Source organism: Pseudonaja textilis, chromosome 2 (assembly GCF_049901715.1).
Source record: "Pseudonaja textilis isolate UNSWEBS1 chromosome 2, rPseTex1.2, whole genome shotgun sequence".
Taxonomy (NCBI): domain Eukaryota; kingdom Metazoa; phylum Chordata; class Lepidosauria; order Squamata; family Elapidae; genus Pseudonaja; species Pseudonaja textilis.
In genome coordinates, this window is record NC_141991.1 from 120,656,722 (window position 1) to 120,684,478 (window position 27,757).

At 42.0% G+C, this 27,757-nt stretch overlaps 1 protein-coding gene across 1 annotated transcript in view; it reads right to left on the reverse strand.

Annotated features, from left to right (window-relative positions):
* Window positions 1-1,758: 1,758 nt before the first annotated feature.
* Window positions 1,759-27,757, reverse strand: part of ERBB3 (erb-b2 receptor tyrosine kinase 3) — a 99,178-nt gene continuing 73,179 nt past the window's right edge. The window contains exons 13-28 of the mRNA XM_026711074.2: window positions 27,045-27,177; window positions 26,857-26,947; window positions 26,259-26,413; window positions 24,945-24,998; window positions 21,748-21,889; window positions 20,506-20,625; window positions 18,503-18,601; window positions 16,497-16,682; window positions 15,347-15,502; window positions 14,353-14,428; window positions 12,236-12,382; window positions 11,564-11,661; window positions 10,236-10,385; window positions 9,006-9,077; window positions 7,968-8,235; window positions 1,759-7,221 (exon numbers count right to left, since the gene is read on the reverse strand). Coding sequence (XP_026566859.2) covers window positions 6,680-7,221; window positions 7,968-8,235; window positions 9,006-9,077; window positions 10,236-10,385; window positions 11,564-11,661; window positions 12,236-12,382; window positions 14,353-14,428; window positions 15,347-15,502; window positions 16,497-16,682; window positions 18,503-18,601; window positions 20,506-20,625; window positions 21,748-21,889; window positions 24,945-24,998; window positions 26,259-26,413; window positions 26,857-26,947; window positions 27,045-27,177 — 2,489 coding nt within the window. The 3' untranslated portion in view covers window positions 1,759-6,679. The remainder of the gene's footprint in view (window positions 7,222-7,967; window positions 8,236-9,005; window positions 9,078-10,235; window positions 10,386-11,563; window positions 11,662-12,235; window positions 12,383-14,352; window positions 14,429-15,346; window positions 15,503-16,496; window positions 16,683-18,502; window positions 18,602-20,505; window positions 20,626-21,747; window positions 21,890-24,944; window positions 24,999-26,258; window positions 26,414-26,856; window positions 26,948-27,044; window positions 27,178-27,757) is intronic.

Sequence of the window (27,757 nt, forward strand, 5' to 3'; positions counted from 1 at the left end):
CCTCCAATGATGAAGTTCCCACAACTTCTGAAGGCAACTTCTGTTCCATGGGTTGATTGATTTCACGGTCAGAAAATTTATCCTTATTTCCAGGTTGAATCTCTTCTTGTACAGTTTCCATCCATTATTCCTTGTCTGGCCTTCAGGTGCCTTGGAAAAAAGGTTGGCCCCCTCCTCTCTGGCAGCGTGGTAAAAGAACATGAGAAAACAAAAACAAGATTCTGTGATGACTAACTTAGCTCTCGGTTGAGGAAGCAGATTTGCTTTAAAAAAAGGATGGCCTTGAGGTGGATGGGAAATTAGGGGGGAAAGGATAAAGAATGATGCAGTTGACAAGACAGGCTACCCGACACAATGCCAGAGATAGATAGCCTAATGCCTTCCATGTATTGTGAACTGTAGTTTTCATAATTCTTTGCCTGTTGTGGGTAGGTCAGAAACATCAGGAAGGCTTCAGGAGGCCTTTTCCTGACTTGATAATAGTCTGAGCTAAACCCAGCAATAATAGGATAGCTGTGAAACTCTCATGCCCTGAGATGGGAACAAAGACCATATCTCATTGCCACCTTCAAATCAAACTTTTAGCCACTCCGCATGTCAAAAGAATTTAATGGTGAAGATTTAAGTTGAACAGGGCACATAAAGGCAATTATTTGACTAGCGAGGCAATGAGAGTGGGCATCATAGCTAGGAGTTTGAAAAGCTATGTGTTGTCCCTTTCCCGTGGTGCTCTAAGCATGTACTTATATTGCCGAAATGTTTAATCTGAGGCTGATAATACCTCTTGAGCAGGGTAGCCTGGTAGGCAGGCTGCTGGGTACAGAAAAACAAAAATAAAATTGGAGCAGCCCCATGGCCTCTACTGCACTCAGGATACCTGTTGAATGACCAATGCTTGTATACAGGAAATTGTCGGTGCCACATACGCCCCAAATGCAGGAGGCTTGGGCAGAACCAGTCAGAACAGGCACAAGTGCAGTCTACACCAACACAAAGATTGCATATTCCCATGCTTTTTGAAGCCATTGGACTGAGAAATCCTCCATGGCATAGAATAGACATGGGGAAGGATGGGATGAACAGCCTCAATTTCCTTCTCTAGAAATCCCTACATCTTATTGGCTTGGGTTGCTGGGGTCACGCTTGTGTTAAAGGCAACCCAAATGCTATTGTGAATGGGATGTGAAACTTTTCCAAGCCCTTGAATGGGAAGCAGCTTGAGCAAAAATAAGTTTGACAACCCTTTGACTTGCTATCATCGGTTGAGTTCACATGTAGTTTGTCTAGATTTGACTCCACAGATTAAATGGCACTAATTACTGCAGCTTGTAAACTATGATTTATGGCATAAGTGAACTCAGATTTTGTGGGTTAAACCACTAATCAGGGCTAAGGCAAATCATGCTGTCCTGTAATACACAGATCCAACCTTCTCAATCCATTTGTCGCTTTTTAAAGCTCTTTTGTCGGCAAAAACTCAATAGTACTTTTCCCTCCACCTCAAATCAAATTGCAGTGATGAGGAAAGCTGTCTTTCATTAGTGTAAAAAACAGCCTTTGTTCTGCAACTCCCTCCTCGAGAGGGAGGACAAGTCCATCATGCCTGTCAAGCATCAAATGTCCAAACCTAACTTCTCAGTTCATTATTACTCAGATAACATAGAGGAAATATACCGATCCTTGAAACACATCATTATGAGGAGTGTTAAATAAAATTACCTCTGCCATCCCCTACTAATTTTCATCAACAGACACAGATATAAACATTGTGCTTTATTGATATTTGTATTACACACACACACACACACAAACTTCTGTAAGGTCTTCTGCAACAGGAAGTACCTCTGTCTGGGAAACCATCCTTTCTTTGAAAACGGTTAAATGTGTAATCCTTGCCCGGCAAGAAATAGGCCTCTAAGTCTGAGGATATATGTAATAATTCATATTCAGCTCCCAGTAAAATCACAGTAACTGAGGTTCCCAAACCTTGGAAATCTGTCACCTTGTTAGATTCAGTTTTTTGAATCAGCACTGCTTTGATAGGGAGGCAGAAAGTTGTGGTGCCCTGTAAACCCTTCTAAATATAACTCCACATGTGACCCATGCCTGTTGCTATTCTTGCAATTTGCTTACATCTTGGCACAGGAAAGGACTTCCATCATCATAGCCAGTGACAATAGAGACAGTGCATGTTTGTTTGTTTGTTTGTTTGTTTTCTTCCTTGTTTTTAAAACAACACTATTATTCCTTGTTATTCTGAAGCTGGAACATTGTACTATGCCAACATTTGGATTCCTTTCAATTTGGTTTTTTAAAAAAAGACAAAAACCTTCATTTCACCAGTTACAAAGCAAGGCAAAAATAAAACAAAGCAATCCAACGTGAGTTTTATGACAAACAATATACAAAATAGGGAAACATTAAAAGTGGCACTTTTATCCTACAAAAACAATTGTTCTAAAACAATTCAATGAGTTGCTTTCATGTTTTCATTTTCGCCCTAGTCTGAAACAATTGGCACCTACTTAGTGTACCTCAATGACAGCCTTATCTCCGATGCTGGTTGTTGTTTATATGGCACTGATGCATAACTGAAGGGAGAAGCAACAGCATCTGAAGTAAGGGTTAGGGATTAGCACACCTTCACTTAAAAATCCCAGCAACATGGATCCCTTTATTTTAACACTAATTTATCACTTTCCTCTCTCCTTAAATTGAGGGTGGGTCAAATTTCTTTCTACAAATAAAACCATTACAACCAAATAAATGTGCCAAAACTATAGATGTAGGGTTGCAAAAAATACAGCATTTCAGTAAATGTGATTAGTAAATGCTATAAGTGAAGGGAAGACTAAAATTGGGGAGGTTTTCTTCCTCTCAGCCCCAATATTTCTGAATAGTTTTCTGAATAGTTTTTATCCCAGAGCTACAATTGCACTTAACAATGAACTTAAACACCACCATCAGTGAACTGTTGGACAGTATTACTTAGTCTGTAGTGCAGATGCTTGTATGTGTTTAGGAGGTGGGGAATTTTGGCAGGTGGGGAGGTATTTGCGGATTGTTGCGTGTGTGCATGTTGAGTCTGGTCTCTGGGTGTTATGTGAATTTCGTTGTATGTATACTGTGTATATACGTACAATGACAATAAATAATTCAATTCAATGTGTATCAAAGAAATTCTTGGGCTGAAACTCTCATAGATTTGCTAGATTTGAAAGTGGCCTACATAGTTCTTCATTCTGTTGAGAATTTGATCTGTAGCAATGTAATGGTGATAGTAACTGGGGAACCATCCTTCATGTGAAGTAATAATATTGTTGGGGCTTGTTAAATAAAGCATAGAAGAGCACTGACCCTAGCCACTATTTATTCTTATGCTATGAAAGCTGTAGCTAACGTTTCTTCATAATGATCCCTATTGTAAGCATAGCTACTGCACACCAAACTATTATTATTTTTTTGCTAGAGATATTCTGGAACAAAAAAAAATTGGATTGCAGCCTTTGGAGACAGGCTGCAAATCCAAACAGTAATGTATCCATTTATGGTAATATACAGAGAGCCACTTTGGTCTAGTAGTTGAGGCATCAGGCTAAAAACCAAGAAACTGAATTCTAGTCCCGCCTCAGGCATGAAAGCCAGCTGGGTGATTTTTGACTGGCCCAGAATCTCATGCTGGGGACAGTTCAGTTCCTGTCATAACCAATGGATCAGCATTCAGTTGATCTGAAAAAGCAGACTTTTGCACCCCTGGGAAAACTCTAGGGAAAAAAAACAAATTATGCTAAATTTTAACACACCTGTGTCTATTAGAATATGCCTTGATTTATCTGGAGTATTTTATGCATTCTTCGCATAAAAGCTCTCACAAAGTGAGCATCAAAGCAGTGTTAAGTTTTGCTTCTTTACACTTACAGGTATCCAGGCCCAAATAGTCTAAAACCAGAAGCAGTTAAACCAGTTAAAATTGCTTTTCTAATTTCAGTTTTGTTGTATGGGAATTTTATTTCAAAATTCACTGCTTTTGTGTGTTTTTTTTCTTGAAGGAAGGTGGGCTAATTTGTCTAACCAAAATTTAGAAATATTTCTAATGAACATATCTGGTCTAGAGGTCTGTGATCTTCTGGAAGAAGAGAGCAGCTTTAGAAAAAGAGCTGGAAAAAACTTCCTGGCTCAAAAATCAAGCAAGGATTTATTTACTTTTTGCAATCTGGTGGATTTTGATTTTAAAATATAACAAATCTATGTTTGCATACTCAGAACTAAATTCTACTGTGCTCCTTTGGGATTACGCCATTATTTTACAAATGTTTATGGCATGCACAATTTAATCAATTTACAATGTTGCTTTTACCCAGATTTGTTCTACTATGGAGGGCAGAAGGAATGGGAAAAGCTGTGTTTGCTTAACGAACAAGGAAAACACATTTGTATTTCCCACTTCCTCAAAAGATTTTGTTTCAATGAATTTCTATCTCAGTCCAGTCAGAAAGCAAGGTATCTTATCCAGTTTACACACTAGAGGGCAGCCTGTTAGCATCCACAGCACCTTTCTCTTCTTGTTTGGCTCTCGAGCATTTCTAATTGGCGGGAGCTAGAATGAATTGGGCGGTTTACAGCCCTTCAGGTATGACTATACCTTAAGGAATTCTGATCTGGGCAGGAACAGAACTGATTTGTTCAATCAGCATTTTGTGTTTCTCAAAATCAGCAGTAGCAAAAGATGACTAATGGCCCAGATTCCTTCAGAATCCCTTGAAACTCAAGGTCAGTTTAACTCCAATTGAGTTCAACCATCAGTTTAATAATGTACACTTGAAAATAAACCATCATGGTTGCAACCTGGCTCTCGTGAGCAAAGAATGGAATTTCCTTTTATATCACACACTCTTCCTTTTTTTCCCCTTCTCTCAATGTGATTCCGAGGGGGAAAATAGCATGGCAGGCAACCATCAAAGCAGACTGACTGCTTGCTTGCATACACACACACATACAGGTTTTCTGAAATATCCACTGACATTTTAGTCAGACATTGGCAATTGTAAGGAGTACCCAGAGACTAGCAGCATGGGCTGTAAAACTATCTGGATAATTGCTCTGACCATAACAATGCTGCATGGTAAATTCTGCACTAGTCTACAATAGTGACCAATTACATAAGAGAGGAACATACTGTTCAAACTTTAAAAAAAAAAAATCACAGTCTTAGCCTCTCCCAAATTGGGATGGATTTTTGCTTTTTCTAAATGCCTATTTTTTGCTGTAATCCGGAACACCTGAGTTATGTCAAGGTTGTATGTTCTGTAATAAGCCCTCAAGGTAGGGAGGAGTAATGATGAGAAAAGGGGAAAAATTGTTCCCAAATCATGCTCTGGTATAAATGAGCTTGATTCAAAAGAATAATAATAATGCCATAAAGCTCAATGTGCTTTGATGCCCTTTCAAACAAAAGTACATTAGTTAACTTCAGGAATCAGGAGACGTCCCTCCTGTTATCGACTTTTTTGTAGCAAGGATTAGGTAGTTGCTGATCTCTTTCCTTGGCCCCTAATCTGACAAACATCTCCATGTTTCATTCTAGCAAAGGAGAAAATATAAAACTTATTGCTTTAAAAAATGTCTCTGCCTCTGGCATCTTCTGCATAGGACCATAGAAAGATTCCTTCCCCCCACTTCCTTATAATGTTGGCACTCTCTCCCGATTGCTCATGGTTTGGAGGTATTGAAGATTATTGCTGAAAGAAAGAAGAATATTTAAAGTTGCTTGTCATCGTGAACATCTAAATGTCCGAAGTGGAAATTGGTCTCCTGCCATGGTAAGGCTTTGTTCATATCCACTCTTCTCATTGTGATATGGGGATTCCTAACAGCACAACAGAAACATCACGACATAGACAGAACCAAGAGTGCCAAATGTCTTTTTGAGAGGTAGGAGCAAAAACCTAGTCATCTCATAGCTCATGCATGGACATATTGGCTTCTTCAATGAGGTTGCTTGTAAAAAGTTCTGAGAAAAAAGTATCATTATCCTTCATATCCACCCTGAGGATTAATCAACTCCTCTACTGTTATACATATTACTAGAGGAATATATCACAAGTGTCGGCCTCCTTTTTCTCAGTAGTTTCTTCCTTCAGCCTTATGGCTCAGCACATGCTTGGTTCACAATTAAGGCCCCTCTGCTTGTAATGGACAGAGGGTTGTCACAGAGCGCAACCCTTCCCTAGGCAGCCTAAAGGACTGGCTTTATCAAAGCTGCTTCCAGTGTCATCCATCTGTGGGCAGAGCACTTTGGTTTGGAGCAGCTGCTAGTAAGTCTCTTTGAAAACCCTGCACTATAAAAGTAGGTGTCACTCTGTTTGCATACAGGAACGGATTCCAGTTTGAAGCGTGCTTCCTCAACTGGTCCTATTTGCTTTGTGGGTCCAGAGCCTTCGAACGGAAGAGACCCAACCGAAGACAGCTGTTGATCCACAGTGCAAGACGGGAAAACTGCAATGCAGTTGTTCTTCAGAAGCTCATAATCGATGTACTTACGTTGCTAACTATGGTCAACATCACAGAGGCTTTGGAGAGGAATAGAAGTCTGCCTTTGCAATTCACAATCACCATAAAGTGTGATTGCGTTAAGGTTTTTTTTAGCTACCCATGAAGAGTCAGAGAAAGCCCCCCCCAGCTATGTTCTCTGAGCGTCCACTTTGCTGAACATCCGGCTGTGCCAGTAATCCGGATTATCGAAGGCACAATCTGAGGAGTCCAGTGTGCGCAAAGGTTTCATGAAGCCATTCTTGGGACAGGGTGGACTCTGGCAGTCAAGATACTGGACTGGGGGCAACACAGCACCCATTTCCTCATATCCCTGCTCATCTGGGGAGCTCTGGGTGATGCCAGAATCCATATCAGTATAGTCTCCCTGAGAACTGCGGATGCTACTCAGGGACTTGCTAAGTTTGGGCTGCTTGTTCATATACTCGTAGTCCTCTTCCTCGTCTTCGTCCTCCCTGCAAGGTGTAGTCATTTGGGAGCTTGGCACACTGCCCAAAGAGGCACTCAGCTCTGAGCCAAGATCCATATACTCATAGCCAAGCTCCTCCAAAGAGGCCGGCCGGGGTTGTGAGGATTGTGGAGTGCGGCGGTTCATGTACTCATACTCTTCCTCCACTTCATGTACAGGGATGGAGCCATGCCTCAGGGAAGCGGTAAGGCCAGCAGCACGCTCTGTACAAAAAAAAAAAAAAGACAAAGGTTTTGTCATTTTGTGGTCACCTAGAACAAGAAACAGCCATTGCTAAGGTTGAGACAAGAACCCCCATGGAATTGGGGTAGACCTGTAAGTGAATTCAGCACAATAGTGGATTCTGCTTCTAGGAACAATGGAAGGAAAAAAAGAGTCCATGCAGACTGTCTAGTGTTGCCTTGTGTGAAAGCAGGTAGGGTTACACTTATCTGGACTCATCCCTATTCTAAGAAATAACAAAAGGACAACATCAGGTGCAACCCCATAATGTTTCAAAACTGAATTGACTGCAGAGAATGAGATCATGGAAGCTGTACCTGCAACTCCATTATAGGGCCATGCCAGTTTCAAGGTCTGGGATAATTCCATTGCGAGGAGGAGGAGGAGGAGGAGGAGGAGGAGGAGGAGGAGAGGAGGAGGAGGAGGAGGAGGAGGAGGAGGAGGAGGAGGAAAGAGGTAGCAGCAATTCCCCTGAACCATAGCTTTTGCTTATTCTATTTCAGAGTGGCTGTCTTCACTTCAGAGTAAAGTTATTAGCTATGGCCAATTAATGGCCAACAACTGGAGTAAGTCAGGGTGAAAAGAGAGCCAAGATTATCTCTATGGGGCAGATCTGATAATAACCCTGGTTTCTCCATCATTGCATGGGTACATTCAGTATTCTTTAGAGACGAGGGCATGAACTGCATCTCACTTCACCGCAGGGCCATTTCTATGATGCTCTTACCTCTGCCATTTCGATCTGGCATAACATAGCCATTGGCATCCTCCTCTCCATCAGCATTGCCAACGGGCAGCATAAGACTCTCCCTCTGAGAGAGGTAAGCACTGTCTCCCCGGGATTGGAGGCTGCGGCATAAGCTTCCAGACAGTGACAGATCCTCCGTGAGGTCGTAATCTGAGGTTGTGCCTCGTCCTTCAGAGGACTCTGATATGGTACGGCCCATCGACTCCTGCCTTCTGCGTAATGTCTGCTGGGAGCCCAATCCTATACCCTGGATCCAAAAGGGGTCAAAAATCAGGTAACGATAAAGATTTATTAAGGTCCAGAAGGCTCCCATTTTCTCTGGTTACTAGAAGTGGTAATGATGCTTTACAAATGACTATTTCCAAATCTCTACAGCCCGCTTTGTCACTGATAAGAATTCTGGGAGTTGAATTCCACACATCCAGAGAACAATGCTGTCCCAAAGCTTTAAATATATGGAGTCATCCAGCCATGCTCTAAAGCAGGCCTACCCAATTTAGAAGCACCCAAGAAGGCCTAGGCCTTTAGTTGTCAATGGTAGTCCATTGTAGCTCAGAAGCTAAAAATCAGGAAATTTGTCAAGGGCCAAACATGTACAAATGCATGGCTAGTGACATTCAGAAGTCACAAATTATAAGGAATGGCCAAGATTGTGGGGGAGGGGGAATAGCCTTTATCTGGAAGGTCTCTATCTATAGAGTTTCTTTAATAGTAGACACCAGACCTTCTAACATAGCATTCTCCAACCTGGCACAATCCAGATATTTTGAAGCACAGCTCCCATATTTCCTTATTAGCATAACCCAATACTTGTAGTCTGGAAATAATAATGTGACTCCCTTGGAGATACATTAGGAAAAGCTAAGATAAATTTTCTGAAGAACATTAAGGCTTTCTCTTTCCCGCCACCCACTAACAACACCCTCCTAATTCACTGCCTCCCTCCCCCCATACTAGTGGTGGACCTATAGTGGCTTATTATATTCCAGCTTTTTTTTTCTTAGAAGAAATCTGTACCTGCCGACTTCCACAGAGGCTGCTTTGATTCATGGGGATGTATCCAGCAGATGAGTTCAGAAGAGTTGGAGGCTGGAGTAGATTTAAAATGAAAAAGAAAAGAAACAGTGTTGAATATCAAATTGGGTTTTTTTTCTTAATATATATACAGAATTCTGCTTTCAACAAAAGTTTTCAATTCTAATATCATATAATGAGACAAGAATTAACATTCATTAATTTTCATTTACAAATGAGTCTTAATCCTACATCTGTACATTCACCCCTGAGGAATGCAGCTACCAAATTCTAGTTGGCAGAGGCTGTAGGAAGTGCAGAGGAAGCTCCAGGTTTCCACTCTGTTGAGGATCCCAGTTGACTCTCGGCAGTTTCCAGAGAGCCCCAGTTCCCCATTGAAGACCTGGATCAGTCACAGCACTGAAGACCTAGGATCAGTCACAGCTCTTCCTGCCTATCCTTAGGTTGCCTCCTGACCATTTTGCTGTGTATTAGGCCATCTTACACTCGTCTGTTTTCTAAGTGGGAGAAATAAAGGCAATAGCACTTAAGACTTATATACCACTTCAGAGTGTTTTGCAGCCTTATTACAGCCATGGTGGCACAGTGGTTAGAATGCAGGCTAATTTTGCTGGCTGTCAGGAGTATGATCCTGACTGGCTCAAGATTGACTCACCCTTCCACCCTTCCAAGGTTGGTAAAATGAGGAGCCAGATTGTTGGGGACAATATACTGACTGTAAACCGCTTTAAGAGAGTAGTATTTGAAAGCAAAGCCCCTTCCAATCAGCTAAAGCAGTGGCCCTCAACCTTTTGGGCACCAGGGACCGTTTCCATGGAGAGAGGTTTTTCCTTGGACCGGAGAGGGCGTGGTTTCACGTGCTGCCTGCATCCTGTCGATGGGGCTTTGCTTGCTTGAGTGGACTGGTTTCTGGCATGCTGAGGACTGGTGCCAGTCAACAGACCAGGCATTGGGGACCCCTGAGCTAGACCAGCAGAACATTTCTTTTCTCAGTGCAACTGAAAAGCCAGTGTTCCCCCAAGGGCCTTCTGGTGTGGCCCTCTAATTAATCACCCAACTTCAGAAATCTCACTTGTCCCAAACAGTACAGATATATATTTTTGATGGTTTAAATGTACATCTAATAAATTATTCCACAGCTTTGGCCCAACTTTCTAATTAGCCGGTGGGAGCAGTGTCACACAGACTATGGTAAGGGGGAAACCTTCTTACCCGTGTGGAAGCCTCCCATTGCCGAGAGGCAAAAAGATTGTGAAGTTCCTCTTCTTCCAACTCTGATTCCATCTCCAGTGTTTCCATCTCATCTAACTCCTTTTCGCTGAGTGAAGGTGGCTCTACTGGAGATAGCATCCCGCTTTCTCTCTGTGAGGAAGGCCAAGTATTGCCTTTTAACATTATTTCAAATTATTTCAAAAATTTCAAATAGTAACCTCTTAATACCCTGCCTCAGCTGCTGAGCACTGTCATTAAACACCACTGAGGGGAACATAGTGAGAGCAGAACATTTCACCTCAGGATAAGAGGCCTCTGTGTAGAACTGAAGAAAGGGAAGGACTAGGCCTCCAGTTATCCTGGAAGTCCATTCCACGCTCTCTTCAGCTCTTGGTTTCTATAACATTCAGGCATGATAAGAGAGAAGATCCAAACTGCATAGGGATGAACTGCAACCAAAATTATCCTGGCAGACATTTCTCTTACTGTATCAAGCAATATGCTGTGGAATCACACCTGTGTTTCAAGCAGGTTCCATGGTGAGCCTTGAGATCTTAAAAGGCCATGCCAAAGAACTCAGCTATGAGATGAGAACTTATGAGGCTACTCTGTTTAATGGGACATAGCCATTTTCTGGTAAGGTAACTGCTTCAGCTGTGGCATAGGAAATATTTTATTATGCAGCAACTTAAGAAAGTTAAAAACATTCTCAGAGATCCATATCATCCTGGGAAACCCCCCCCCCCCTTTTTTTTTGAACTATTACCATCTGGCAGACAGTACAGAATAATAAAAACAAGGACAAATAGGCTGAAAAACAGCTTCTATCCCAGGGCAGTAGCTCTTTTGAATTCTGCTGTCTAGTGCAGTGTTGGTGTGGTGTCGGGGGTTTCCAGTTCAATGTATGAAGGGTGAAGGATGTGTGTTTGTGTTTATTTTCATGGTCATGATGTGCACTGAAGGTGGTGTTTGATTTTGTTGTACGAGGTGCAATGATAATAAAAGTAAAGTAAACTAAACTAAACATATTTCCTTTAAAGAAAATATTTATTTCTTTTATAAGCACCGGCATGCCACACCCAACTTCCTGCCTATGTCTCACACAAACTATCTTTCTATTTATCTATCTTGGAAAAGTGAAACATGACCAGGTCCTGTCTGATAAGCAGGATGTAACCACTGACCTAATAGGATTGCAGAAAAAAAGCCTAAGGACATCTCATGGATGTAACAAACGCATGCTTAACCAAACCGTTGAGTATTTAACACCTTTAAGGTCTCCATTGGTTTAATGTGTAACCAGCTGGGAAAGGGAGTCAACAACTGACCTTAATCACCAGGTAGCGAGGAGGGTCACGGGCCATTCGTGTGAACTCATTGGCTAGCTCTTTGAAGGTGGGACGAATGTTCTCATCAATCATCCAACCTGTAAGGTTAGAAAAAGTAAAAAAAAAAAAAACACCTTTCAAATAAGCACCAAATACCACATCTCCTATAGTTTAGGACAGAGGTGGGGGAACTATGGCCCCTTTATGACTTGTGGACTTCAATGCTGTCTCAAGTACTCTGGGAGTTGAAGTCCACAGGTCATAAAAGGGCCATATGTCTATGGAGATTGTCAGTCATCCGGGTCACGGTTGTCCCAGAGCTGAAGAAGCTTCTTGGATGAGAAGTGAAATGTTTTCAAAGGAAAACCAGAAAGTCCAGTTCCTCTTGAAAAAGCACTTATGGGTAAAAGGGCCATAGTTCCTCACCCTGGGTTTAGGGTAACATGATAAACCCTGTGGTTTCTCGATTAGTTGATGAAAAAACATTATTTTAGAACACGGGTGTCAAACTCAATTGCACCATGCGACCTATCGTGATTTTTTTTTTTTTGCCTTTGAGGAGCTGGGGTGAGTGTGGCCTGCATGTGACGCATCTGGCCTATGGGCCCCCAGTTTGATGCTCCTGTTTTAGAAGGCGTTAGTGAAGCAGGAATATAAAATATATATACATACATTTTACCATCACCATGTAGACATCAATGGTACAGATCTGGGGTTGTGAGAGGCGTTCTCCCTTTTCCAGTAGGTCAGGAACTTCTGAAAGGTGGATTCCAGCATATGGTTCTCCTCCAAAAGTCATCATCTCCCACAATGTCACTCCTGTTAGGATGAAAAATGTGAGTGAATACATCAAACTGGATGTTGCATGGTTAGCTACCTGTATCATATGTGTAAATAAGAGTTCTAATTTTTTTTTCACCCAAGTTTACAACTTTCCTGAAATCTATCCATGGAACCCCCTAAGTTAAAAAGCCATTTTCAACTTTAGAACATTGAAGGAGAAGTATCCTGGCACCCAACATTGTATATAGACAGTCTCTGAATAAGCCAAAAGACTTCCACAGCCTCAGGAGCAGACACGATTACAGGTAGTCCTTGTCTTACAATATTTCATTTAGTGACCGTTCAAAGTTACAAGGCGCTGAAAAAAAGTGACCGTATGACCGTTTTTCACACTTACAACCATTGCACCATCTCCATGGCCACGGGATCAAAATTCAGGTGCTTGGCATCTGACTCATAATTATGACTGTTGCAGTATCCTGGGATCATGTGATCCCCTTTTGCGACCTTCTGACAAGCAAAGTCAATGGGAAAACTAAATTCTCTTTTAACAACTGTGTTACTGTTATGACCCTTGTGGAGACTGACTCTGAGGGGGAGGAGAAACAGCCGATAGGGAGTGGAAGTGTGGCTCTGGAGGTTGTGGAGGAGGCTGGGGAAGGGCAGAGGCCGGCTGGGCAGTCAGAGGAGGACCCAGGTCCATCCACTCTCCATCCTAGGGCACACAGGGAGGAAAAGATAAGGGAGAGACATGGTCTACTCGGGAGGAGAGGGCCTTGATTCTCTTCATGGGCTGCAGCTGTGACAACTGAATAAGAGGACGGACATGTGTATGGGTGAACGCAGGAAACAAAGCATGGAAATATCTCTAGTTTATGGTTCCTCTCTGAGTTTGGCGTCCTTTCCAGTGTGTGTTCTGTTATCTGTGGACGTCCTCCAGCCCTTATCTTGCCTGGTTTGTGTTGTTTTTTCCCCCTCCTTCTTGTAACTGCTTGTGTGGGAGTTTTTTGTCTTCCGTCAAGGATATTTGGAGCTTGGAAGCAAAGTGAAGGAATAAAAGGGGCTTCACCGGGTTTTTGTGACTGTTTATTTTGTATCCCCACCCTGGGTCATCACAGTTACTAACTTAACTGCAATATTCACTTACTAACTGTGGCAAGAAAGGTCGTAAAACGGGACAAAAGTCACTTAACAATTTTTAGCAATAGAAATTCTGGGCTCAATTGTGGTTGTAAGTCAAGGACTACCTGTATTGTCCATGAGTGGAGAACATTCAGCAAGCAGCAGCTCTTAATAACCTTAATAACCTAGCACAAAGATTCCTAAAAAGCAAGAGGAATGTTGTCAGAGGGACCAAAACAGTTGCCACAAGTGTGGGCAGATTGTTCCTGCTTTCTTCTCATTGACTGCATGTCTTGATCTGGAAGGAGGAAAATTACAGACTACAGGTCCCTTTTCCCCATGCATGAAGGAGGACAAGCACTTCACAGTTCCTAATCCGTTTGTTACTGATAAAAATCTTAAGAGTGTCTTTGAGTTCTTACTGGACGATCAGTTCACCAAAGATCTCCAAGTATCTTAAAGCATAATGAAGGCAGGTCTAGTAGGGCTGTGGGAATCGCCCTTGATCTGATTTAAATAATTCAACAACATGAGTCAATTCAAACTATAAAATCTTCAAAGCCTAAATTTGTCTGTCTTGCAACGCCTGTTTTGTCATTAGAGATTAATATGAAGTCCAATAAAGCAAACCAAGTTATAGGATCAAATAAAACAAAAGTACCGATAACGGTAGAATATGTATAGCTCAGGGGATGAAATGAGGGGTCCTTGGTACCTTCTGATCTTTGACTGTTTTCTTGCAGACGTTTCATTACCAAACTAGATAACATCATCAGAGCACCAAGGATCCCTAAAAATGTCTTGATTTCTAGAAACTTATAACAATAACAAAGATTGAGTAGATACTGTCAAATTCTTAATAGATGGAACAATCAGGCACATACCATAACTCCACACATCACTTTGGTGTGTGTATTTTCCAAAGTGTATACTTTCCAATGCCATCCACTTTATTGGCGTCTGAAAAACACAAAGAAAGGAAAATTCTAAGGATGAATTTGATCTACCTGTTAGATAAGCACACATGGAGACATTGGCAGAACTTTCTTCGTGAGTTGAGCAACTCTGAATGTGATTCCCTTTCCCTTGGAACTTTTGAACTAAAGTGGTTCTTTAAATCTTAAAGGATATGTTTTTTGTCAAATTGTAGCTCACAACTCCTTGACATGTCGTGTGTTCAGTCATGATTCTTCCAGCCAACCAAGAGTGTGAGAAGAGCACCATTCAGTTGGTGTCCTGACCCATCTGACTACTTAGCAATAAAAATCACTACTTGCAATATAAAGAGAGCTTTGCTCCAGTTTTAATGACCTAGTGCAGAAGTACAAATAATGAACTTTTCTCCCCAATGTCTGATTGTGAAATCAGGCATATCTACAGCTGAATCTAAATTGGTACAAAACACTCATGTAGAAGTGCTGTCACACACATACACATCCATCCATCCACCCATGTCTCTCTCTCTTCGATCCTTCTCTCTCTCTCTCTCTCAAAAACATTTTTCTTTCTTTCTTTCCTTCCTTCCTTCTTTCCTTTCTTTCTTTCTTTCCTTCCTTCCTTTCCTTCCTTCCTTTCTTCCTTCTTTTCTTTCTTTCTTTTCTTTCTTTCCTTCTTTTCCTTGTTCCTTTCCTTCCTTCCATTCCTTCCATTCATTCCTTTCTTTCTTTCTTTCTTTCCTTCCTTTCTTTCTTTCTTTCTTCCTTTCTTTCTTTCTTTCTTTCTTTCTTTCTTCCTTCCTTCCTTCCTTCCTTCCTTCTTTCTTTCTTCCTTCCTTCCTTCCTTCCTTCCTTCCTTCCTTCCTTCCTTCCTTCCTTCCTTCCTTCCTTCCTTCCTTCCTTCCTTCCTTCCTACCTTTCTTTCCCTGAAACAGGTACTAACCTTAATTTCATTGTAGAAGTATTTCTTATCATCTGGGTAGAGCAAATCAGCAATGCCAAAATCTGCCACTTGTACTTGGTTAGGGGATTTAACCAAAACATTACGGGCAGCCAGGTTGCGATGTACCATGCAATGTTCTTCCAGATAGCACATACCCTGAATATTAAGGAGGAGATAATCAATTTTGCCATTTCCATGAATTCCATCATTTTTACAACCCATTCCTGCATTATAGGTATTTCATTACTTTTCCATCGTCATGTCTTGAAGCAGTTGACATATACAAAACCAAACTTCCATAAGTCTTTTCTAATTGGTTATCTATAAGTCCCAGTAAGAATACTTCTGGTTTCAGCTGAGTATTAGACTTTAGAATTCTTTGTATCACCTATGCATTTCTATCTCAGTGTTTGTTTGTTTTGCTTTTTTGCAAGTCCACCAATCTTCTTATGAATGACTGTATTCCAAAGCTCAAGACAGTTAGATTTATTATGGTTGAGCATCTGATTCATAATATTCTATGCTAACCTTGCCCTTACATGTTAGCTCAGCTGATCCTAATATAAACCCAAGTATTTCATTTCATTCCCTCTCTCTTCAAGAGATTGCGGATTTTGAAAAGACTGCAGATCCTGTGATCTGTAAGAACTCTCATCCGTGGGGCCATCCAAGAACGTATTGGGGAAAAGCAAAATTGAAGGAGGTTGAACATTTGTAGAACTTATGAAAATATATTACATCATTAAAAAAAATTGAAACAAGTTTTAGGATGTACACTTAGTTCACATTAGATTAGATCTGTTTAGGCATGTGGCTGCCCTGTATGAGTCAAAAGAGCAACCAAGAACAACACCCTTGTACAGACGCATAACTGCAAGGTAAGTTAAACAGAACATTAAAAAAATATTTCAGGAACGTTTCTCCAACTTCACTTATGACAGTGAAAATATAACTGTGCCTCTACAAAATATCCTGTGTCCTTAAAGTCTTGCAGTTTGTCTATCCTGAAGGTAGCCCTGGTGTATATCTCATATTATACTAGAATTAGGATATACCAGATATACCAGAAATAGAATAAAAGGCATCCTTTATCTGACAAAATGGGAGGTCCTAACTGACCGGGAAAAGGCTAGTCTTGTACAAAACCTACCTTGGCAATCTGGACACACCAGTTGAGCATCAACTGAGGGCCGATGGCATCCCTGTTTTTGCGCACGTACTCCAGCAGGGAGCCCAGTGGTAGAAGCTGGGTGACAAGTTGCAGCTGGGAACCAATGCAGATGCCCAAGAGACGGACAATGCACGCGTGATCCAGGCTACCTATAGCTAGCATGTGCTGCACAAAAGAAAAATAAAGGTAGCATCAGGGTAAAGCTTTGATCGCAGTTGAAAGTGAAGGCAGGAACTGGGAAAGTTCCAAGGGGAAAAAAAATAAAATAATAATAATCCTAGCATGGACTGAATACAGAATCAGCAGTGGTACTTCTTAGTTTGATTCAGACTTTTCACTATCCACCATCCGCCCTCCATCCTCACTCCTAGTCTGCCAATAGATATGTAAGAGATTAGCCATCTCCTCCAAACAGTGGCCAAGAAAAGCTTCCAACAGACTGTCAATCTATGCTTTTAATATGACTTTCCATAGGGGCAGGGAGTGGGGATCATGAAGCAGCAATGATGGTGCTATTGAAACAGCATCAGGTAAGGATCCTTCTTGCAATGCGAATGCTTGTCAAAGATCTGTCCTGCCCATCATGCCCCAATCTGTTGGCAATACCATAGACTTCTGTACGCCCCTGTAGCAGTTCTCTTGCAAAAAAATGTGATATAAATGTCCTGGGCCCTCTAGACTTTCATACCAATGACTTAATTTACTACAACCTTCCTCAGTCTGACCTCCTACAAATGCATCAGGATTATAGTTCCCAATTTCTAATCAGCATCTATAGAACCAACATGTCTGGAAGGCGCTATTACAGAAATCCAGGTTGTTATATAGAATGTGCCCTGGCTGTGGTCAGGCACACTTCTTTCTCTGCCTTATAGGGAAAAGAGGGCAATGGCCTCTCTCTCCCCCCACCCCCTTGCTTTTCATTCCAAGAGGTCATTAGAGTTCTCCTAGCTCTTGATTTGGATGCAGCTAGAAGAGGAAGGAGACTTAACCCTGACTTACAAGTGGAAATTTACAAGAGGAGGTTTGCATTTACAGTATCAATAGGGACAGACATCCTCAAGATAAACTAAAAGTACTTATTGTTCAGAGGAACAATAATGTTAGAGGGAATGAAACCATTGGCTATGTAGAAATGCCCTAAACTCCCCCTTGTTTTGAGAGAGAGAGAGAGAGAGAGAGAGAGAGAGAGAGAGGCAGGCAGGCAGGCAGGCAGGCAGGCAGGCAGGCAGGCAGACAATCATTGTCCTATTCCCAAAAGACTGATATGCAAAGAAGGTGAGAGCCAGTTTGGTACATTGGCCAAACTGGTGACTAGAAACCAGGAAACTGGGAGTTCTAGTCGCACCTTAGGCATGAAAGATGGCTGGGTGAATTTGGACCAATCAACTCTCTCTCAGCCCAACCCATCTCATAGGGTTGTTATAGAGAAAATAAGAGGCGGAAACATGAGATAACTTCATCTACCTTGAATTATGTATTAAAAAGGTGGAATAAATAACAATAATTTATGCTGGACACCCCTCCCTATCTTCCATGTTAAACGTTTCTGATTAGGACTACAAAGAGAATGATTATGAGGGCCATAATCAGTAATCACAGATGCAAAGTCTTCAGTCTTACAGAAACATTGAGGTGTACCAATAAAAAAAACCCAGTAGCTCAGGGATGAAGTTCACCATACATTCAAATATGCTTCTGAGTTATCAGCTATTAGCAATTCCATCACAATTAAAAGTGACCAGCAAAGTTGAATAAATATTCAGTCAAAAGCAACGAATTCATATCCAGATCAACTGACCGAAGAGGATTTCCTTGCAGTTGAAAAACAAGAAATCTGATGCCTTTTGGGATTTGCTGCACTTTATCCAGAAATTTATCAGTAGATAATGATCTATTAATTTCTTGTCTGCCTGCCTGTGCAGGAGAAGGAATTTGTGGAGGCCAATCACACCTTCTCTGCCTGTGACCTACGTGGCACTTACATCAGTTACAGCATGGAAGGACTGTCGCCCACTCGGATCCTGGATAACTTTGATGCTTACAGGGATCTTAATAGAGTCTCCTTCTGGAATCCAGACCCCCTAGAAAGAAGGAAAACTGGGAATGACCAATTGTTTGAAATGAGGAACCATGCATTAAAATCATAAATATTGAGGAATGACTGGGAGACATGGTCTTCTAAAGTTCTTATCTATCTTATCCAGTCTGTCATTCAGCAAATTCTAGGTGGATTTTTTTTTCTATCTACTTCTCTTTTCAGGCTCTTGTTTTGTCTTAACAGAGGGTCCCATTACTATAAACTTTTAACCATGAAGCAGTGATAACTCTGATTAAAGGTCATATTTGCCCATCATCAGAATTTTTAAAAGCTCCATCTCAGCCAAAGGGGAAAGTCAGGGTGCTCTTTATATAATACTCCACAGTGTATTGAGCTGAGTCACTTCTCTGTTTAAGAGAGACAAATGCAATGTTACTTAGGAAACAGAAAGCAAATGTAGAGAATGCTTGACTTGATAAAGTACTCATGAACTGTAGCTAATCATAGACTGAACGTAGGACAATAGTGAGATTTAACTGCTAAGCAAGGCAACTGCAGTTTTAGGCTGCAGCGACAAAAACATTTCAATTAAATCATGGAAAGCAATAATTCCTTTTTATTCTGCTTTGATCCAACCACAACCCAAATACTGATTTAGCACTGGGCACTGCATTTTAAGAAGACAGCAGAGAAATTGGAACAGATTCAGAGAAGAGCAGTGGAGATGATCTGGGGCTAAGAACTAAGTCCTATAAAAAGATATTGAAGTTGTTTGGTATGCTTAGCCTTTAAAAAATGGTTGAGGAGAACTATGACAGTGTTGTCCCCTTAATATTTTCAATATCTAGAAGATGTCATGTACAAGAACTTTGGCATCTATACCAGGGGTGTTAAAGTTGCGGCCTGCAGGCTGGATGCGTCACACGCTGGCCACACCCACCCCCCAGTTTAGCAAAGGGGGGGGAAGGTCATGATATATCAGGTGACATCGCAAGTTTGACACTCCTGATCTATAGTTCCAGGTGAAGGACACAGAATTTAGGTTATATAAATATTAGAAAAAAGTCACTGCAATAAGAGCAGTTTGACAACAGAACCAATTATGCTGGATGTGGTAGCTTCTAATTCACTGGGTGCATTCAAGTGGAGTATAGCCAGCCATCTGTTTTGGATGCTGCAAAGAGCAGGGGTTGGTCTTGGTAGCCTAAATGGCCCCTTGCAACTCTATGATCGTTGGTACACTAGCCTCTTTCCCACACCACAGAGTAAAGGATAGTCCAGGGGCCATCTTGTTTTCACCTAGAGCAGCTGCTGAATGAAAAGTGACAATAAACAAGGCAAGAGGAGTCACTTCTGACTTCATCTTTGAAAAATATTAGGAAGAGGCTCATTTTCTGCAACTAGTTTAGCATGGAAGATCTAGTCCTTCCTCTGAAAAGAACCAGTTCATTTTTCAGTAGAGCTTAACATTCAGATGTGCTGGTAGTAACAATTTCCAGAATGCTCATCCAGCTTCTGGGAACTGTAGGCCCACCATACCTGGAGGGGGCCAAACATGAGAAAAATGCTGTAGAGCAATGTTTATCAACCTTAAGACGTATGGATTTCAATTCCCAGAATTCCCCAGCCAGTCAGCTGGGGAATTCTGGGAGTTGGAAGTCCATACGTCTTAAAGGTTGCCAAGTTTGGGAAACACTGTGTACAGAATCAGCAGGGCTGCAAAGAATTAAAAAAACCCATCCAGTGCAATCTTACCCCATTCAACAAGTTTACTTATCTGATTTCTCCAACTTCCCCAGTTGTATTAGATACAATTGCTGAGCTACAAATTCCTCTTCACAGGCAGAGCAATATTCTCTATTCCTTGCTACATTGCAGCTAGAAGCAACCGGGAGCATGTTTAATCACACAGAAACAGAAGCTCTTCCTTCCAGGTTTCCAACTTACTCTGTGCACTGTTCCAAACACGCCTGATCCTAAAACTTTCAGCTTCTTTAATTCTGTCTCCTTGAAGATCCGAGCCAGGACCTTGTTGGCTTTCTCACTGGGATCCAGAGGTTCCAAACTCTGACAGGAAAAAACCCCCCACCAGAAACAGGTCAGGGATTCCTTGTTTTCTAGGTCAGGGATGGGCAACTTTTGGGGCTAAGTGCACAAAAGGATTACCACTAGAAAGTTGCCTAATTATAAAACGGATGCAATCACAAAACAGCCATTTGTGGTAAGAAAAGACTAGCCTTCTCAAGTTGCCTGATGCCACCCTAATGGGATTTTTGTAGGTTTTCAAAGGCTTTGCCTATGATGCAGAATTATAAATATGATGTAGAGAGCCAGTTCTTCACTTTGAAACCAGCAACTGTTCTAATCATTTTATTTTTGTTAAAACAAATATTTAAAATCAGGAGAGCAAGGAACCTAAGGCTCTTCTGGACCTATGGACACAGTGCTGCTTATTCCTCTGATAGTAGCATCATAATTCTCAAATATACCAAAACATTCAAGATTTTTAAAATAAGCTTCACTTCAATCTACAAAAATCGTAGCACTAGGATGGCAATTGGCATCTTGAGAAGGCTAGCCTTCTCTTCTCACAAATGGTTGTACCAAGATGATACCAAATAACTCTGAAATTCTTCCCCATCATGCCAGCATTTTTCAGTGCAATTTCTAGCACCAATATTTCTTTTAGGAACAGACATTTCTCATAGTCCTCAAGACCAGGCACAATATCTCCCATCACCACCACCTCCATCAAGGAAAGCTACTGATGTACCCCAGGGTGTCTGTAAGGTGGGTAGAAGGGAGGTATTAACAGTGTCAAATGGCAGGCCCAATTGGGCAACTGAAGTCCACCTTTTAAAAATATTTTTTTTCCAATTATCAGTGCACCCTAGGGCAACCCTAAATGGAACATTCCTTCATTTTTCTCTAGTGTGATATTTTCCATTTCAAGGTATTTGGCTGTACTTCAGGCAAGGTTCAATTCTATACTCTGAAGGCCATCTGTTTGGGTTTAATTTTGGGCTTACTCCCAGGCAAAAGTACAGCTTTAATAAATTGCCCCATCCAACATAAAGAGATCAGGATCAGATCTTGGATAATAAATGAAAATCTCCCCCTTTCCTTCCATGTGGTCAAATCTGACTGGTTACTTGTGATCCTCAACACGGCTCAGATGAACCATCTTACCTCTCCTCTCTCTAAGTATCTGCGCATGGCTCTCTTCTTCCGAATCTTCTTGCCACGGCAGTAGAAGAAGCTGAGCAAAACAACCAAACAGGAGGCGAAGAAGAAAACCACAACCATCACTGCAATCATTGTTGGAGCTTTCCTAAGAGAAGCACAGTATGTTAGGAGCATGCATGCATCACAGTTCCACACAGGCATGGAAAAAACAGTAAGGAAGAAAGTGGAGGGGGGAGGGGGGGAGGGAAGGAGAGAAAGATTTCAGCAACATCCTGAACATCCTAGTCTCCATACGGAAACAAGTTTCTGGCCCTCAAGCTGCAACTGGTGAAATGAGAAGGCCATACAAGTTATACTTCAGTAGTGGGATGGCAGACATGTAAGAAGTTTCTTGAGGGAGGGATAGAGGCAGAACAAATGGGCAAATATAAGCAAATGGGCTGAATCTGAATCAAATTAAGACAAAAAACTCTGCCTCTCAGACCTTTTTTAAAGAATTACCACACAAAATGAAAGTGGAACATGATGAATGTTCTAAAATAGAATGCTCACAAATAAATCCCCCAGTGAACATGTTTATTGTTCTTTGAGAAGGTTGCTCACAAATCATTTTTCAGTACACCAGTGCCTGATGCTGGAGAGGCTTCAGCCAAGGAGGGAGGCATTTGGCAGATGGACAATCAAGAACGGTGACTGGCACCGGTGCTGCCCAGCATCAAAGAGCTTTTGCCATAGGTCTACAGTCCTTTGAGAGACAGAGATGGAGAAGCAAGGATGGTCCCAAATTTGAGAGTGGAAGGCAACCCAGATAGCAAAAGTTTGCGAGCAATTCCTCCTAAATGCCTCCGTCATGGTCCTAGCTTGGAGAGCAGAGCATCTCTGCGCCCCTTTTACTATCTGTTGCTCCCTAAGGCTTTGAGCCAAATTATGTTATAATCTCTTCAAACTCTCTCCCTCCATCACGGAAACTCATAACGAGGGGGTTTGGAGCACGGGGAGAAGGGGGAGTGGGGGGTTGGCTACTTGTTTTGTGTTTTGCCAAGTGAGCCCAATTCCAGAAGTTTACTTTCCAAGCAAGTACAAGAGCTCTTTGAAATGAAACTGAACTCTTAGGGGTGAGTTTATGAGTATAAGTACATAACTATTTGCTTGATGATGAGATGGGTGGCATATAAATTTAATAAATAAACAATGGGATTCCCTTTTTCTGGAAGGCTTTTCTGACTTCCCAGGCAAGCCTAATTTTCTGGTGTTCCTCCATCGAAGCATTCACCCGGTTTAACCCTACTTAGCTTTTCAAGGCCAGCCACGTGCTTCCTACCTAACTGGGCTCCAAGCCAACACAGAGCCCAAATTCCAGCAATCCTCTTCACAATTGCTCTAGTGACTTTCTCCCTTGCATTCTTGGCTCTGTTTCAAGAGCACAAGGGCAAAAAAGGGAAGGGAAATGAGCTTCCACCCCCACCCACCCCAAAAAAGGTGGGAAGTTCCTTTCCCTTCTTGCAGGAAAAAATAGGTGCGTGGGAAGGAGATCAAAATGGGATGATCCTCACCCCCCGGCAACAGTCAGAACCTGCAGTAGCCGGCTCATGCCACCCATGAAGGCCTCCAGAAAAACCATGGGCACTGGTGGGAAAAAGAAGGTTGCAAATGGAGCAGAAGAAAATGGAAACGGGAGGAGAATAACAACAATAGATTTAGCAATAGCACTTAAGACTTATATACTGCTTCATAGTACCTTACAGCCCTCTCTAAGCAGTTTACAGAGTCAGCATGTTGCTCGCAACAATCTGGGTCCTCATTCTACGGACCTCAGAAGGATGGAAGGCTGAATCAATCTTGAGCCTGGTGAGATTCGAACTGCCAAATTGCAGGCAGCCGGCAGTTAGCAGAAGTAGCCTGCAGAACTACTGCACTCTAACCACTGTACCATCATGGCTCTTAAGAAGGACCCTTTTTAAGCTAATGCTGGGAGAGGTAGAAATTTTGCACTAGGGTGGATGTGTGATACCCAAATCAATATATTTGAATTTAATCCTCCCTCTACCTTTTTGAGATCTTGAGGTTCTTTCTATATGAGGGAACTGAGAACTCGGGTTGTGAAAGTGTTTTCTGGTTTTTTAAACCAGAGTACCTGCCTTAGATGGAAGGACAATAAAAAGAACACTGGGGAGGGGGAAGCCAACAGAGAGAAGAGGCTGTGATTCTGGTCAGTTTTCTTGTCTTGGCCTGTGGATGCCTCCACAGTGTGCCAAAATGCTCCTTCAAGCCCCGCTGTCTTGGAAAGGGGTTAATCTTGGAGAGAATCCATGCCACAATTACAGTTTAATTTGGAAAAGGAACTTGAAAGAGGAGCCCTTTGGCTACAAAAATTTGTCAAAATAAGGAAGCCAAAGCATGTATTTTTTAACTAGGTTTTAACGGAAGGAGAGCTTAACTCTTCAAAAATGATTGTAATCTGTTATCTTCAACCAACTGTTCATACAGAATGCTTTGGGGCAGAATATAAAGTATTATATACCATAACCAGGAACTGCTGAAGTTATTTTCTAGCTGTTGGAGGAACATGTGCAAGGGGGGAGCAAAGTAATAATCTTGTAAACTCAGTGGCTTTATCGAGATTATGATAATTCCAATCCTATGGATCTAATCTGAATAAATCTGATCTAGGTCAGAAGTGTCAAACTCATTTTCATTGAGGGCCGCATCAGGGTTGTGTTTGACCTCAGGGGGCCAGGGTAGGCGTGACCAGCTCAACATCACTCGTGTCAGGGGCACCTGTCTTGGCCTGAGCTCTCTACCAGTGAAAACAACTCCCGAGGCTCAGTTTCCTGCTGTGACAGCCTCCTGCAGCCCTCTGCCAGAAAACAGAGATCACAAGGCCACACAGGGCCTTCCCAAGCTCTGTTTTCACTGGCAGAGGCACAGCAGGCCAGTCCTTCACTGTTTCCAGGGCAGCCCTGCAGGCCAGATCTAGGAACCCCACAGTCCACATCTGGCCCTGGGTCTTGAGTTTGACACCCCTGATCTAGGTGGTTCTAGGTTCTCCCAGCAATGCTTTGTAAGGGTAAAATTTCTTTCAAATATTAGTAGTAACCTGGGAACAAAGGAAGAATCACAAAGACTCTTTGCTACCCACCCACTCCTTTTATATCCTCTCCCCATCTCCCCCAGACTCCCCAACAGCTCCTGACAGGTACCTGGGGCCAGGCAGTTCCACAGTGAAGCAATTTACAACCTCTGGACCAAAACACCTGTAAGAAATGAAAGCACGGAGTTAGCTTGCTTACCTGAACCCAGATTCTCTGAATTAATCCAACTACCTGCATTCACACAACATCCCAAACCGTAAATTAACCACAGCGAATGGCAGAATGCCCTGAGCCACAAAACAGCCTAAGATGAGAACCCAACCAATATGTTTCTTACAGGGGAACTAGGTAGGTCAAGGGGATGCTCTCCTTTTTTGACAAACACAGAGTATTACCAGTATGACTTTCCTGTAGATTTCCAATATCAGAAGCCTATTAATTTTGCCTTCAGGAGACGCTATAGGTCTTTATTTTTATTTTTTCCAGAGCTGGGCAAACAACCCAATTCTTGGTCCCCGAACCCCGTGAGTAACCCGACATTAATAATGCCTTGTGCTAAGAAATACTTCAGTCCACAATCTCCATCCTGATAGAGGTTTTGGTGTAAACATCAGGCATAATTTTTGGACTTTCCCCCATTTCTTGCTTTCACAACCACCTTTCCCAATGAAAAAGTCTGAAGAATTTAAACTCTTGCACCCTTGTATCCTTTTATCAATCAAATATGATTTAAAGACTTTCCCCACCCTTCTTCGCAAGCCTGTAACGTTATGATTGCTTGTTTTGTTCCTTGTGAAATGATTTGGACAGGTTTATTTTCACTCTAAGGACTGTGATCCCTTGATCTCACAAATACAATGCGGCACCTGAAGCTTCTCCGGGAAGAAACTGTACTGCCTATATTAACTCCAATGCAGTTTTTCATTGCCTTCCTTACCTGGCTGTGTTCCTGACATTTGAACAATACAACACTTGTGGCTGCAGTCATAACACTGCCAGCATGAATCTTAGCCAAGTAACTATCTGAAATCATGCTCTTAATGTTGCTTAAAAGATCTTAATTTCACACTTTGGACTGAAATCACTAAACCCTGGGCTCAGAGATGAGGAATAGAAAATGTAACATCTCAGAGTGAGCCCGCTTCCTAAAAGACACCTGAAAAAAATGGTTTTTTTCCCAGGCACTTTGATAGATATGTCTGTAGCTGTTCCTGCAATTAAAGTCAATAAAAGGCTGTAACCAAGATTACCAACCAGAAGTGTGATATAATATAGTGTTTCTCAGCCTTGGCAGCTTGAAGATGTACTGTATGGACTTCAACTCCCAGAATTCCCCAACCAGCAAGGAAAACTGAATTCAGTGAGGGATATTGCTGGAGAAGACATGATAGTAACAACCTGGATGCTGTTTTTAGCCCTTACCCCTCTGTGCAATTTTCATGGCACAGCCAGCACTCCTTGTTGGCATCAGGATACTTAAAGATTAGTCCCTTCACCCCAAGGACTCCTGATGGGCAGCTTTCAACACAATGTGGCCCATCCTTATAGTTTGCACAGGTCACACACTCATCAGCACCCTGAAAAGGAAAACAGGAAAACCTTTTGTATATGGGAAGGGGCAAATATATATATATATGACAGGAATATATACAGAGAGAGAAACAGATCAAAAGATAAGGTATCAGTCTTCCCATTTTCGCCATGTTGTCACCTACACAGAACAAGGTCTTTACTGCACTCCAAAAGTTACCTTCAAGAGAGAAACATCTCAGCTTTTCCTGTCTAGCCCTCAGGAAAGGCTACATTTGTTTAGGAAAAGCAGTTATAGGATAGGAAATAGCAGCAGCTGTTTTGCCCCGGGACATTTCCTGGAAATTATTGTAGATGTTTTAAACTGCCTCTTACCTCTGAAAATGCAGTGTGGTTAAATGAAGAAGTAATTTAAAATTAATCCCTTCCCCCCCCCGCCCCCCCACCCACACACACCACTGCTTCCTTAAAAAAATGTGTTCTATCATACTTGTCCATTACAGGTGAGGCCTCCCTCGATCTTCTGGCATTGTGGATGGCACGGCAAGCAAACGTCCCCTTGAGCAAATTCTCGACTCTCCCTTCATGAAGCCAAGGGAAGAAAGGAAGTGTTAGAAAGACAGGTCTGAGGTGGAGCCAGGGAGGAGGGAAGCAAGTGCCCTTGGCTGTTATTCTTACCCCTCATAGAAGTTGCAGGAGACAGTACAGACCCCTTCACGGCTGTAGTTCCGGCAAGAGACACACTGGTCTGGGCCAGGCCCCCAACAACCATCACTGGAGCAAAGAGGATCACAGACCTTTCCCTCTTGAACTGGTAGGAAAAGAGAATGGATCACAAATGGGAGCCATCTGTCAAAGTGAACCCCTTGGTTCATTTTGAGCTGTCTGAAGGAAAACAGATCAAATCCAACCTTCTTAAGATTATATATTCTAATTAGAACCCTTTGAAAACATCAGTGGCTCCATTTGATACATAGCTCTTGCTGTCCCCAGACAACACTGCTATTATTGCAAGCAACCAGCATTCTCTCATTGGCCAAAATATCAAGGAAGATCTGTGAGTTGCACTGGCCAAGACAGCTGACGGCAAAAGAGAATGAGCATTTTTAGAGTATGGATACTATGGGGGTTGCAGTTTTGTTCATTACAATTGGACGTGTATGAAAGGCCTATGACTGGTCTCTCCATCAGCAAACAACCCACATGTCAAAAGCAGACTCACATCATTTGTTTTACAAGGACACCGAGAAGCAGAGGCACAATACAACTGGGAAATGTATGTTGTCTTGAATGGGTCTGATCAAATCACTTTCCCTTATGAGGTTAGGCTGAAGTTGCCATAATGAACCAGGCACATAAGCATAAAGCTGCCACAATTTAAAGATGAACCA